General features: G+C 40.4%; 1 protein-coding gene across 6 annotated transcripts in view; it reads right to left on the reverse strand.

Moving 5' to 3' along the window:
• Positions 1 to 505: 505 nt before the first annotated feature.
• The window catches only part of CCDC141 (coiled-coil domain containing 141), a 194,770-nt gene continuing 179,666 nt past the window's right edge, over positions 506 to 15,609 (reverse strand). For 4 of the 6 annotated variants that reach the window (XM_038584984.1, XM_038584981.1, XM_038584980.1 and 1 more), the window contains 2 exons: positions 9,564 to 9,648; positions 506 to 8,856 (listed from right to left, as the gene is read on the reverse strand). In XM_038584984.1, the coding sequence (XP_038440912.1) occupies positions 8,813 to 8,856; positions 9,564 to 9,648 (129 nt within the window). In that variant the 3' untranslated portion in view covers positions 506 to 8,812. Of the gene's footprint in view, positions 8,857 to 9,563; positions 9,649 to 14,369; positions 15,282 to 15,609 lie in introns of those variants that run through there. The other 2 variants (XM_038584983.1, XM_038584982.1) reach the window with 1 other exon arrangement.

The raw sequence follows: 15,609 nt of genomic DNA on the forward strand, positions 1-15,609 counted from the left end.
ATTTCATTATCCACATGCATAAACCATTAGCAGTAAAAAAGAAATGAACACACAAAACATTGGTTCTTGAAATAATCACATATGCTTTAAGAACTTTAAGAAATAAGCTAGAGAAATCCACCTTTAAAGACCATATTCAGTACTTCACATGGAAAATTCAAATACAGTAGCCAATGGACTAAAAAAAAACCCAACAGCAGCTTCTTGAGCATGATTTATGATAGTACATTTAAATAAAAGTCACCTGTAAGTTCTATTTAGAAATAACTCTTTTAGGACTGCTACCTATGAGGAATGTAAGTGGATTTATATTTGAAGTTGATAGATGTATATACAGATCTGAATAGTATTTTCCTGTTTTGATCCACTATCTGGGAATGCTGTTTGAAATACACAAGTTTTTAATTATACATTTATAAAACTGGATTTGGGCTGAGTATTTTATCTTATAGGATGCATATAAATACTTGTCTGTATTATTCCATGCTAAAAAAAGAAAAGTCTGTTTCTTCATTAACTCTTGGTCATCAGTTGGTCATAGTACTGGTTCCATCAACATGAAGTGTTTTTTTTTTTTTTTAAGCTCATTACATCATACATCACCTGGGCACTTTATATATTACCTAATTCATACAGATAAGAACTCATACTAACAAGTAGGTGTACATACACACACACACACACACCCCACTTGTGTGGTGAAAACACTTGAAACGGTTTTTATTAATTCACAATGACATGTGACATGCTGTGCTATATAACTGTGTTTGAGACAATCAGTGATAATTTCTCACATCAAAAGAAACCATATAGATATTCCTAATTCTAAGGTTCCCTGTGAGATATGTTCCCTGTGACGGATGGGCCAGATAGGTTAGATGTCAGAGCACAGAATGGGACTCATATGCCAAGAAAACTAGGCCCTGTAGCTCAGACTGTGGTCCTGACTTGCACATGTACACTTTCCATGATACATTTTTAATTGTAATAGTAAATTAATATTTGTTCAAATATATAATGTGTTGCCATAGGTTTGAACAACAACTACAATGAGTTCTCTGCTTGAATATCCATTTCTAAGTTGTGGATGGGATCTTAACAGTACTTCATTGTTTATATAGTTATCTTTACAAAGCTTTTGATAAAATACAATTTCAGTACTTGGCTTTGTGGAACATCAGCTGGTTTTCTTTTAAGTGATAAAGTATAATACCATTCTGTTTTATATGACCAAAAGTCACCTTCAAGAACATGGAAATAAAGAAAGCACTTACAGTTAACATTTAGAAAATACAAAAGGATTAGTTTCATTGAAGTTTCCGATTAATGTAGGTGCCAAAGTAGTCATTTGTATTCTATCCCTCAATTAATTAGTAGACCAAGATATGATTTTATAGAACTGATTACTTTTAAAGGTATAACACAATGTCTGACATATTTTAGCTCTGGGTTCCATCAAAAAGTCTTAAAAATATACTAGCAGTATGAGCTCACCCTTGCTGATAGGAAAGTACTAATCCATGAAAGATACCTTCACTCTTGCAGTGTAGCGGAGTACCAGCTAATAAATCGTCCACTCTGGGATTTGATGTCAGAGGCTAAAAGGGTTCTTTTTCTTCTAATATTAAAATTGCTGTTGTTGAAGAAAGCTAAGCTCTACAATGGTATAATTACAATGTCTTTCTAATTTTTCTCCTTTGGTTTGTTGATAATGACAACAGCCAGCAAATGATCAAATTTTATTTATGTTCCACATCAAGTATCCCCTTGCTCTGGTGAGCATCATCTTCTTCAAATAATTTATCTCTTTTGAAATCCCCAAAATATCATAGAAAGCTGCAGGAAAAATCAAGTGTGAAATATTGCAAGTAGATGACAAATATCCATGATGTAACAAATTTATGGAAAAGGGACAAATTTATGTTGCCTGCCCTTATCCCTACCTCTGAAAATGCTTGATTCACTGTGATTCATTTGTTGCTAACTCCCTGCCTTTTTCCCAGATGTAGTTGTTGCAGACCTGCTTCTGATAAACTTGCGATGCTCACTAATTGGTTCCAAGAGTTTTTGGTAGATTCATTGGGATTTTTCTACATAGAAAATGATGCTGTCTGCAAATAAAGATAGTTTTATTTCTTCTTTTCCAAACTGCGAAACTTTTATTTTCTTTTCCTGTCTTATTCACTAGCTAGGACTTTCAGTACAATGTTGAGTAAGAGTTGTGAGAAGACCTTCTTACATTCTTCCCAATCTTAGGGGCAAAATGTCCAGTCTCTTGCCATTAAGTATGATGTTAATTACAGGATTTTTGTAGATGATCTTTATCAAGTTGAGGAAATTTCTTCTCTTGCTAATTTTGAGAGTTTTTTTAAGTCATTATGAACACGTGCTGAATTTTGTCGAATGTTATTCCTGAATCAGTTGACATAGCATGTGATTTCTCTTGCCTGTAGATGTGGTGGATTGCACTGATTGATTTTTGAATATTGGACCAGCCTTGCATACCTGGGACAAATCCCACTGGTGCATATAATTTGACTTCTGCATTGTCGTACTTGACTTGTTTGTACTGTGTGGGGAATGTTCATGACTATATTCATGAGAGATATTGACTATAGTTTTCCTTTCTTTTAATATCTTTACCTGGTTTTAGTAGAAGAGCAATTCTGATCTCATGGAATGAGTTTTAAGTATTCTACTTCTATTTCTTGAAGAGATTGTGGTGAATTGGTATTATTCCTTCCATAAATATTTGGTAGGTTTACCAGTGAAACCATCTGCACATAGAACTTTCTTTTTTGGAAGTTTACTAATTATTGATTCAATAGCTTAAATAGATATTGGGTGATTCAGGCTATTTCTGCTTCTGTGAGCTTTGGTAGTTTATATTTTTCAAGGAATTGATACATCTCATCTCACTTATCAAATTTGTGGGCTTGGAGTTTCTTATAGCATTCCCTCATTAGGCTTTTAATATTTAACAGTCGTCAGTATTGAGGTATTTTTGTATATTCCAAAATATTTAAAAATTTCTCTTCAGTTTTATTTTTGACCCATGTGCTATTTAGAAGTGTACTGTTTAGTTTCCAAATATTTGTGAATATTTTCTAGCTATCTTTCTGATGTTTAATCCTGTTCTGATCTGAGAACATGCTTTGTATGGTTACTATTCTTTTAAATTTAAGTAAGGTGTGTCCTATGGGCAAGAATATGGTCTATCTTGGTGAATGCTCCCTGTGAGCTTAAGAAGAATGTGTATGTAAATTGGATCTAATTGATTGATAGTGCTCTTTAGGGTCATATATATCCTAATATTTAGGTGTTAGTAGTACCATCTATTGAACTCTCTTCTTTACACTGTGTCATACCGCACCTTCATCCTTTGGTTCACATTTCTAACCATGGCTTCCCTTTGTCTTTCCTTTTTTTTTTTTTTTTTTTTTTTTTTTTTACCAAAAAAAAAAACTGGACTTTTAACTGGACTTTTCTAGAACATGGTCCTTGTGTTGGTTTCCTGATGCTACTATGACGAAGAACCATACACTGGGTTGCTTAAAACAACAGAAATTTATTCTTTCTCAGTTCTGAGGGTTAGAAGCCCAAAATCAAGGCATCAGCAGAAACATGAACTCTCTGAAGTCTCTGGGGGAAGAATAGTTTAGTGTCTCTTCTTGTTCCTTATGTTATAATATCTGGTGTTGCATAGCTTGCAGAAGCTGACAATGCCAACAATCTCTGTTTCTTTTATCACATGGCCTTTTCCTGTGTGTCTCCTTTGCCTCCATGTCTGTTATGGTCTTCTTATAAGAACACAAGTCACTGGGTTTAGGGCCACCCTGACGCTATTCAGTCCAGTCCAGTCCTCTACTTGGGTAACAAAAAATGTCATGCAGACACATTTTATTGCGGGCTCTCACTCCCTCCCAGAGGCTCCCCACATGCATTCATTTCCTGAATCTATGGGAAATTCACAGTGAGAGGGAGGATGAAACCCACAGCTGACACATCACCCTGATGTTTGGCTATTTTCCCCTTCCTGTCCTACATTCTGCAACACTTAGTGGAACATAGCATACAACTCTTCCAGATTAGTGCATATCCCATTTCCTCACAAGAATTTATTTTTTTTCTTATTTAATCTGATAACTGAGATCAGGATATGATGAGAAATTCTATTACTCCTTTGAGAGTAATAGAAATGATAAATATTCATTTCAAGAGGCATCTTCTGGAGCTACATTAACTGTAATCAAAGGTAGGCCTCTGGGAGTTGATGTGGCAATGGCTGCAAGAGAAGACACTTTGGAGCAGATGGGCATTTATTTTAGCCTTTCCGATCCTGCCAGGTAACTGGTTTCCTACTTTTGTCTCCATTTCCAGTGGCCCTGTTTGCCAATAGCTTGTTTGCATGTGGGTTTGAATTATACTTATTGCAAAGAAAGGCTCTCTGGCGTCATGAGAATAATATGGGTTGGAGACTATTCACCATGAATAAATTATGTTTCTTTTTATTTCATCCTTTGAATTTTTATCTTCAAAAGATTTCATTATATTATTTTTAATGCTAACAGGAGATAAAAATACCATTTTGTAGTTGTTTGGATCAATAAGGTTCTTGGAAAAGAACAGTTGTTGAATGTCAAAGGGAAAAGTTTATTTCATTAGCTAGGTCTGGAGCAGTTATTTCACAAGTATTGATATTTAAGTGGGTCCTAAATGGGAAAAGCCATAGCAGGGAGCCATCTGAATACAGATTGAAAACGTCAAAATATGTAACTATTATTGCTCTGGTTTAAAGAAAACTCAGGTTGGATAAATGTTTTCCAGCTATTTCTGTGGTTAAAATATATTTCTATTTCAGCCAGTCTTTATTGTGCTAATTAGAAATATATGCACACCAACATTCTTGTCTATACAACTCTTTGTATTCCTTTGTCCTTTTGGGAAAATGGGGTGTTAATTTTATGATATAAAAAGGAGAATCCAAAGAATTGGATTTGCCAGGTCCTGGCTTATACAAATGAAACTGCCATTAAACAGCAGAAATTGCTATGTGGCCAAACACTCAAACTCCAGGATCAAGAATTTGTTCATCTGGAGGAATGTCATGCATCCAACCTTCACCACTGCTTCTTGGGTTGATGATGCTCTATAAACTCTCACCAACATAAGGAGCAGTGATGTGGGGATTCATGGGTAAAAGCCAAATTAGCAGCTTTGTGCTTTCCATTTTAAGGCTGAATTCATACACAGCTGATAACATTCAAATCTCATCTCATGTAATGAGAGTAGAGAAAATGAATTGTTGTTGCTTTAAGCAGGACACTGTTTCATTTAGTGAATGCAAATCTTTTGGCTCTTTGATACAGTTCAAGATTCTGCTAATGGAAAACAGTCTGTCATGCTTTGGCATATGCATTGACATGCACAATATCAGAGCATACTAGGAGGATATAGTTTATCTTGTTTCAAATAACTTATTTCATGGACACACTTAAAATAATGTACGTACAACAGGAATGTCAAAAGCTTCAGATGGCGATTTCTAGTAGGGAACCGTCATAAATAAAAACAAAACAAGTGGAACAAGATGCAATATTTTTTCCTTTGTTCATTTGGAAATCAAAATCTAAATTCTTGGATTTGGCTTTTTTAATATTTACACATATGAATGAAATGCTCCTTGCAAATAAGCTCTGTACACAACCAGATAACTGAGATTATTGATTACTATAATAAAATACTGATAATTTGTGTAGTGTTCTGAAGACGTACATACATTCTGGCTTGGCATTTTGGACATAGTCGTTGTAGTATGCCTACAATGACTTCATGACTAGAAACTGATTCTGATTGGCCAACATCCATAATAAGAAGGAATAATCAGGTAACAAATACATCTTTTCTTTTTTAACATTCTCCCACCCCCTCTCTCCAGAAAAAGAAAGAAAAAAACAAGCTAGATTTATCTTTGCTTACCTCTAACAACAATTCAAAAAATATTTTTGGGTATGACTATGTCTTAGGTGCTGGGAGTATAATGATGAACAGGGCTGTCACAGAGCTGGCCGACAAATATCTCACATTCTAGCCAGAGGAGACAGATGTTCAAACATGCAATTTCAATTCTATGTATCAAGGGACATGACATGGGCAGCTCAGGTGTTGACAACACACATGGCAGGAACATCTACACTGGACTTGATGGATCAGAAGGCTTCCTGGGAGAAGGTGTGTCTCAAACAGACCAAGGAGGATATGCAGGAGTTAAGCCACATAAAGATAGGTTAGACTATAGTAAGGGAGTTCTAGGAAGAAAGGACTGGAGAGAAGAAAGAACATGAGAAGTTAAAAACCTGAAGTAAAATTTCACTTTCTGGGGGGATCAGAAGGGATGGAACAGAGATTGGGAAGGGGAGGCCAGGTACTAAAGGGCTTTGTGTATCACTTGAAGAAATTTAAACCTGAGTCAAGTGGTTAGAAGGTTCTTGCAATAATCTGCTTTAAGGCTGCATCTTGATTATAAGTGATGGTTAGCATTACTGAATGAAATAACCAATCATTTACTGCTTCTTTTTCCGAAGGTTTTAGATATTTTAGAATACAGAGAGATTTGAATGGAAGGGTTCCTGCAGTAAATTTCTCTTGGAATTGAGCGTGAAAAAAATTTTTACTGCCAAATATTTATATACTTTTTATAAAATATTCAGAACTGGAAAGCTCAATGATTTTGCCTTTAAGGAAGCTTAAAACACATTTTGTGTTGTGTTTCTTCAAGGTGTCAAGTACATGTTCCTTCTAATCTTCTTTGTCATTCACATTTTCTTGTTGAGAATTTTTTAAATATTATTAACTGTCCAGAATTTTCTGTAGAAGAAATGGGCATAAACTATATATAAAGACATCATTTGAATTTCCTAGGTTTTTATTTTTAATAAATAATTTTAGTTCATACTTTTTTAAGGAGAATTCTTTGGTCAAGGCAGAAATCCTAGTAAAAGGAAAATCACACTTAAGTCTTTGGGATAAAAATACAACTAGAAGAATAACTGAATAGCTAATTACTCTTCACTACTGTGTAAATCACTAGATAGTCAACTGATAATCCAAAAGAATTGGTAGCTAGATAGGTAGGTAGGTATGAAAATGGATGGAGAGATAACCAGATAGATAGATGGATGGATGTTTGGATGGACAGATAGACTGATATATAGATAGACAGCTGAACTGTATCTTAAATATCAGCACAATGCTTTTTCCCAATATTTGAGCTCCAGGTGTGTGTACATACATGTGTGTATATACATATATTTGACATATATGTCAAATACATATTATATTTGGTATATGCATCAAATATATCAGGGGTTTATACCTTATTTAGTCATATGCCATGGATGGATAGAGATAACTATCCATCTATTTAGATGGATAGATCCCAAAGGATTAGCCTTTAACTGGCAACATGTAAAGCAAACAAGCAACCCCCATGCCCTAACAACCTGAAGCCACAAATTCAACGAAGTTGACAAAGTGGGAAGGGAAGTCTTACTAAATTAACAAAAAAGAGAGAGTGGGAAAAGAACTTGATACCTCGTTTTGCCTGCCTGCCCTCTTTGGACATGAATAGATTTTACTATTTAGTTTCTACATGGAAATAGCAATTAGGCAAATATGTTAAATATGTGAAAATGGACAAAAAGGATAGGAAACTTAAGAGACTATGAGTTTCCTAGGACATCATGTACATAAACTTTAAATAGGTTTCTGTCAAAATTGGAAGGAAATTAAGAGATTTAATTGTTTAATTAAAATGGTACACAGAAAAAATACGTTAACTTTACTCAAACACACATTTCATATATTCAGATAACATTCAGTAACTTTTTAATATTAACTTGAATATATTACTTAAATATTTTTATATTCTAGACAGTCTCGCAGCAACATAATGAATTTCTTCCCTTCATCAAAAATCTATAATAAATTATGCTTTCAACTAAAGATTTTGCCCTACCATGACAAGGCTATGTTTAAAACTTAAAAACAAATGCTTCTCTCATTTATGTTTATTTTTTAAAGGAACCAAAAAAAGTCTGCTTTTCTAAATAATATATTTCAGAAATGCATAGAACATTCTTCAATATTACAGTGATAATTATAAGAAAAGGATAGAATTCACCTTATTTTGTCTTATTACACTCTTTTCCCCCTTAGATAATACTAAGTGCATCCTTCTAGTTTCAATTTCAAGTCTTTGAAAAAGACGTAGTGTTAAGAAATTAGAAAGGAATTTAAACCCCAATTCATAAAACATCATCTTCCCACCTGAGAAAGGTTGGAAATCACAGACTAATAAATACCACTCCTTTAATATTCTAAAGAAACAGCATCTGAACAAGAATAGTGGGCAGAAAGCAGTGTAACGATAAATCGCATCAAACGATGTAATCCCTCTCAGCCTTCATAGGATGCTTTCCATTTTCCAAATCTTTATAAGACATGAAAACTCTCAATTGCCCGAGAGGTAGATGATGAACCCATTTTTCCAAATGGGAAACTGAGGCATTGAGTTGTCTTTACCACACGCTGTAAAAAATGGTCAGCAGCAGAATCAAGATAAGATGCAGGACGAAGGTTGCTCAAAACGTGACAGTGGCACAGCAGGAATTATGTTGGTCCATCTACAGCTTGTGCTCTGTTTTGCTCTATGACGTGCACCGCTGCTAGAACTTTGAAACTCCATCTGAAGTTGACAGCACATCTATTCTCCATTGTGAAACCCCGTGAGACCAGCATGAGGAATGATCATCTACAGTGGCCTCCTCAGACTTAGGAGGGTTGGGTAGGTTGAAACTACATAGAATGTATTTCAACAAATGAGATCAAGACATGAAACACAAAGAAAGGGCAGCTTATGCAATAAGGTAAATGGCAGCTTCACTTCAATATTTCTACTGTTATTCTACAAAGAGATGTTTATGAGTACAATTAAAAACACATTATCAAGCAATTGGATTTGAAATTTAACTCACATCTCTCCACCGATGTGAGCCTTGATGTACATGCTCTTACATGTGGAGGGACTAAATATAGTGTGATTTTGCTGGGCTTTATATTGAACACATCTCTTTCTAGAATACAAAAATGTATGCGTATCCTCTACTAATAATTTACCAGGCTCCTCAAGTATACTGAAACGCTAAAGAAAATGTGATTATTTCACTGAGCAGCGTACTAGCCAAACAAACAAAATGGCCAGAGTTGGGGTAGACTTGGAAGAGAGATGCAGGAAGATGTGGGAGATGCAGGAAAATAAACAACTCCGGTGTCATTCTTTAGGCTCGTGAGAATGATGTCTGGGGGTGCCAACCCCGCAGTCACTGTGTGAGTACCCAGTACATTAGGGACACACTGATATAGATGACACACAGTGTTATCCAGTTTATTCTTGTGATTGGCGGCCTGTGGTTACCTGTCACGTGGAGGATGACATTGGAAGAGAGAATGCCACTAGAGTTTTGGGCCCGAGCCACATAGAGGCCTGCGTCTGCCTCACATACCTTTGGAATGAACACCGAATGTCTTGTCTCCTTGTGTAAAACCTGTAAGTGCCCATCTGCAGACAATTTCTGGCCCTTCTTGTACCTGAAGCAGAGAGTCAGTTTTGAAAGTCAGGATCACTGTATATTCACATCATTTCCAAGTTCTAAAAACCATTGCAAACAAGCCCATTACCACTGCGATATTCTCTTTCTAGTGTTAGCAGGAACTTTACAGCTACCACAGATTCCAATGGGGCTGTTCAATCTTCAAGCAGAGGTTGGAGACTTGTGGCCAGAGAAATGCTTGATTGGGTCAGACTGTATTTTCAAAAAAATTGAATTTTTTTTGACAACATTTAACAGTTGGAATATTGCATGTGAAAATTCAGATATCCTACTCCTAAAAAAAATCCCAGAACAGGGTGCCTGCCTGGGTCAGTTGGTTAAGTGTTGGTCTCCTGATTTTGGCTCAGTTCATGATCTCAGGGTCATGAGATTGAGCCCGATGTGGGACTCTGCACAGGGCCTGGAGCCTGCTCAGGATTCTCTGTTTCCCTCTGTATTCCCTCACCCCTCTCTCTCCCTCTCTAAACAAACAAACAAACAAACAAAACACACACACACACACACACACAAACCCAGATCACCTGGTCACAGAGGGCCACCATTTGCTTATGGCAACAATTACCTACAGTGTGAAATGGCACCCCTCTGTTTGGCTTGTGTCATTCTTTCAGCCACTATGGAACAGCAGCTGTGACTTCTGGGAGTCCATATTGGAGTTAGGCTCATCCATCCCATCATATTCACCCCACAAGATCCATGTGAGAATTCCAATACGTTGTTTTAGAGGAAGCTACTTACACATTTCCTAGTGAAATGAGTTCATTTAATTTTTATGAATTAATTTCATTAGAAGAAAAATGACTTCTAATTACAAAAGGCATTTATGTAATTGGATTATTACTGTTGATGACATGTTTCTAAAAGTTTCCTATGAACATGAGTACTTAGCTGCCTCTTTTTAGAAAGCAAATAATTTATTTTGTATATTCTCGATTCTTGTTTATTTATACCCGTGTTCCTTCACCTAAGGAGTGGTAACAAACCTGAATAATTTTCTATTCCCATTGCCTATGTGATAATTTTGCATTTTCATGGGAGTCCAAAGAATGTAGGATTCTAAGAGCTTGCTAGGTGATAATTGAGCAAAATCATCGTAAATCCAAAAGCAAGATATTTTTTCACAATATGGTGATGATTCTTCAACAATAAATACTAGCCAAGTTATTTGTTGTGTGGACAAAACCAAGAAATACTGCAGACAACGTTTTTCTTTGGGGTGAACTGGTATTTAATAATGAGTAAAATATTTTCTAAATTCATAAATATGAAATTTCTGATCTATAAAAAACCATGCAATTGTAAAAACAATATAATAAAACAAAAGCACAAATGGCTGCACGGTAGCACAAATGCAGAATCTTTTAATAATAATATAATTTTAATAATATTAAATAATAATCTGAGAGACCCGAGTTTTCTCATAGATTCTTTAGTTAACCAACTCACACTTCAAGTATCATCAGTGGGCACACGCAGGAGTTGAAACTCTTAATTTAGTGTCTACTGAAATATTGTGATAAATAAATGCTATTTTACTTAGTTTAGGAGTATGAATTCAGTCTCATATATTTATAACTTTGTTCTCAGATAAATCTACTTACAGGTGAAAAATATCTAAATGTTTAGAAAAAACCCATGTAATCGAGAAAGCGAGAACTACTTTTAAAACAGTGATTCATAACCTGTATTCTTCAGTTTACTTTCTATTAAAACAAATATGCTAAAAAATAATGATGTCTCCAGAGGGAAATCCTATTGTTCACGGCTCAGTTATTACACCACCTTTCAAAAATGGGTTTATTACCTGTCACTGGGAGCAACTGTGAAAGAAATATTTTTATTCCCTCTCTCACACTGAAGGCATTTATAGAAAGAAATCTTAGTGAAACAAACACAAATATTACAAAAATGATGGGTGACTCTGTTGGGAAGAGGGAAAAGATGAAATAGGCAAAAAGAAATGGGGGGGGGAACCCGATTCTTTTGCGTTTTAATTGAATATGGGAGGTTAGACTAAGAAAATGTCATGCTTATGTGGAAATAAGCAATAGGAAAGAATTTCAACCCACAATCTTCAGAAATGTGGAATGTTAAACTAATACCAGAAAGAAAAAAGAGGAAAAGGAGCCGCACAAGAGCACAGCTAAGCTACAGTGCTTTCGGAGTTGGTTAAGTCATGATTTTACGGGTTCCTTTCGTTGCTGGCGGGTGTTAGGCCTGAGCGCCTGCAGGGGGGCCGGGGGCTGGGGTGAGTCCTGAGGACTGCAGTGCTGCACAACGTTAATCAGCTGCCCCCCCCCCCCCCGCCCCCAAGCTTTAAGTCAGCGCACCCAGAATGGTTGCTCGGTGGTTCAATGCGTGTATGACTTGTCATTATAGGCTACCCACCAGGTCAGTGTAGGCTCGGGAAATCCTGTAACTTCCACTTCCAAAGTCACTGGAGAACCTTCCGTGACAGTTACATTAGACAGGAGCCTGGAGAAACCGGGTGCCTGGCGCGCACGGCCGGCCCCAGCGCCGCCGGCTGCTGCGCCCTCCGCCTCCTCCCGCGGGGCCGCCGCCCGGGCCCCGAGCAGCCCGCCTCGGGGCGGGGGTGGGGTACCGGGGCCCTGCACGTGGTCCCGCGGCCCCCGCCAGCTCCCCCGGGCCGCCGCCGCGTGCACCGCGCCCCCTCGGCCCGAGGCGGTCCCGTGTGCCGGGCGTCCCGGGGGCCCCACCGCGAGCTCCGCTCGGGCCCGCGGGGACGCCGTCTGCACCGGGCCCCGAAGGCTTCCTCCCGCGGCCTCGGGAGCGGGGGCAGAGGCGGCGGGCGGCGGCCTGCGGCGGCTCCCGCGGAGGCCCGGGCCCGGGCGGGCGCGCTCCTCCTCCTCCGCGGCGGCGGCGGCGGGGCCCGGGGGCGGGGGGCGGCCCGGCGGCGGGGGCGGGGGCGGGGCCGGGGGCCTGGGGCGCCGAGCGCGCGGGGCCTCCGCCGCCCACGCACCTGCTGCCCGCGCCTGCAAAACAGAAAAGCCAAGGCTTCGGGTGAGTCACGGAGGTGCGCGCCTCGGGCTCTCTAACTCCACCGGCGCCCGGGCCCGCGGGGGGTCAGGGCTGCGGCGGCGCACCTGGGCGCACCTGGGAGCACCTGTCCACGCACCTGGACGCACCTGGGCGCACCTGTCCGCGCGCCTGGACGCACCTGGGAGCACCTGTCCGCGCGCCTGGGCACACCTGGGAGCACCTGTCCACGCGCCTGGACGCACCTGGGAGCACCTGTCCGCGCGCCTGGACGCACCTGGGCGCACCTGTCCGCGCGCCTGGACGCACCTGGGAGCACCTGTCCGCGCGCCTGGACGCACCTGGGCGCACCTGTCCGCGCGCCTGGGCGCACCTGGGAGCACCTGTCCGCGCGCCTGGACGCACCTGGGAGCACCTGTCCGCGCGCCTGGACGCACCTGGGGGCACCTGGGAGCACCTATCCGCGCGCCTGGGCGCCCCCGCCCGACCCCGGCTGGCAGGCCTCGCGGGGGCCGGGAGACACAGGCCTGCTCTCCGCCCGCAAGGCCCCCGGGTCCCCCAAGCCGTGAGCTGAGGACTCTCCCTCCACCAGCAATTTCTGCTCTGTTTTGTCTACACTGCGTGTGAGCACACAGTTCCGGACTCTCAGGGCTCCCGTGTGAGGTCATTCCCTACGACCCTGCCGAGAATAACCCCTCTGTCTTCCTTAGGAAAGCCATTCGTTACCATCACCATCACCATCATCATCATCATTATTATCATTATCATTATTATTTTTATTACTGTGGTTAAACGTACACATGAGATTTGCCGTTGCAGCGCACGGAGCGCACCTACACTGGCGCAGCCGCCCCCCCCCCCCCCGGGTCGCCCCAGCGCGTGGCCGTCCTTCCAGCCCGGGCCTGTGCCCCTTCAACACCGAGGTCCCGCTCCCCACTCCCGCCAGCAAGTCCTACAGCCCGTCTTTAGCAATCTGACAACTCCAGTTACCTCATAGGGGGAAAGCTATTTATTTATTTATTTATTTATTTATTTATTTATTTACTTACTTACTTACTTACTTATTTATTTATTTACTTGGAAAGCCATTTTTATTTTTACTTATTTTTTGGGAAAGCCATTTTTATTTATTTTTTTATTTATTGGGAAAGCCATTTTTAATGACTGGTTTTATTTTCTTAAAGCCCCTTATTTTTATTCTTCCGCTGAAAACCACCAGTGGAGCGAGCACCTGTGTTGTACCAGGTTCCATGCTGGGATTGGTGAGTTGGGATGAGTGAGAGTAAAGACACAGCCTCTGTCCTCGCAGACAGAACAGCCTGCGTGGGAGGCAGACATGGATGGCACAATCCCACAGTATGGTCTTTCACAAGAGAACCCAAGATACAAAAGGGGGAGTGCCTGCCACGATCCCTCCATACCATGGAGGGTGCCCCTCAGGCTAGGAGCCCAGAACAGCAGGACCTCACCTCCTGCTGCTGACGCCCACCTAGTATTTCTCCCCACTAACCCCTCTATCTCCCCAGTAACCTAGTATTTCTCCCCACTAACCCCTCTATCTCCCCACTACCCTAGTATTTCTCCCCCCTGACCCACGTCCATCTCTGGCTTAAGAAGAAGCTCAAATATCCTATTGGGCATAGACTCCAAACTGAGTTCAAGCTGAAAGGGATCTCATCTAGCTCAACCTGTTGTTTTAGCTTTTTTTTTTTTTTTGCCTTTCCTCAGTTTGGGGGTACATTTTTGCTTAGCAATTACCAGGTTTTGTCCCATTGCTACTGCTTGCACATAAGAACATTATGTCCTGCCTTGACTTTGAGTTCTTCATTTTAGCTCATAGTCCTACCCCTGACAAATACTTTATAATTTTTGAGAAATAAATGCATTTTCAGGTGGAAGATGAGAAGCAAAAACAAAACGATGCTCCTTCCACTACCCCAGAGACACACACTATCCTTAGCCTTATAGCTTTAGAGAAAGTGGCTTCCTCCAGCCATTTAGTAGAAGTTTAAACTCTGGGTTTAAAAGCCAAAAGTTTTTAAAGGTTCTTGCCATTTAAAAAAAAAATTACTAAATAAACACATATCCAGTAGGAAATGCCCCTTCCTTCTGGTTTTCTTCCGGTTTAGCTCTGCCTTTATTTTCCTTCTCACAGGGACTTAGGTCCAACTTCCTGTTCAGTCTAGGAATCTCCTTGATGACAATCTGGTAGCTTCTGTTTGAATACTCTTTGGGAAAGAGCTTTCTTTGCAAAGAATTTTATGCTTTACTTGTGTTAAGAATCTCTTCCTGTATTTAGCAAGGATATGCCTTCACTGAGTATCCAACAGTGGATCTGAACTGGCCTCCTGGGGCGACATAGATGACTAACTATTCTCCTATTTCCACAGCCCTTTGACTTTTTGGAGAATTGGTGCCACAACCTCTCAGTCTCTTTCTTTGTACCAAAACCTCCAGGTCTTCTTCGGCCTTGGTTGTAGAACTTTTATCATCCTGGTCAACTTTACAGAAGTCCCACTCCTACTGGGCTATCAGCTCCTTCACAGCAGGGACATTTGTTGATTTGAGGATCTTCCATGGCCAGGCAACTTCTTAGTGACTTCTTTGGGTAACCTGTGTCTCTCCAGAGAAGAAGAATGTTGAAGAATTGTCTGAAAATTTGCAACAAGCTTAGGAGAGAAACCTGAATAAAAATCCAGTCTAGTCTTCTCACTCCCCCCTCCCTCTTGGGGAGGAGATGACTTTGCCAACTGCAGGTTTAGACTGAGCATGTTCAGCTCTGACTTTTTGAGGCCTCTCTTGTGCATCTGCCTTTCACCAAATGTGTGTATTCACACTAGCTCTAAAGTTTGAAAAGCCCTGAACAGAAAGCCTGTGGCTGTTTAGCTGTGTACCCAAGTGTCTGGGTAGGCAAAGCTATCTAAATCAGCGATTAAGTTTT

The sequence above is a fragment of the Canis lupus genome, chromosome 36 (assembly GCF_011100685.1).
Source record: "Canis lupus familiaris isolate Mischka breed German Shepherd chromosome 36, alternate assembly UU_Cfam_GSD_1.0, whole genome shotgun sequence".
NCBI classification, from domain to species: domain Eukaryota; kingdom Metazoa; phylum Chordata; class Mammalia; order Carnivora; family Canidae; genus Canis; species Canis lupus.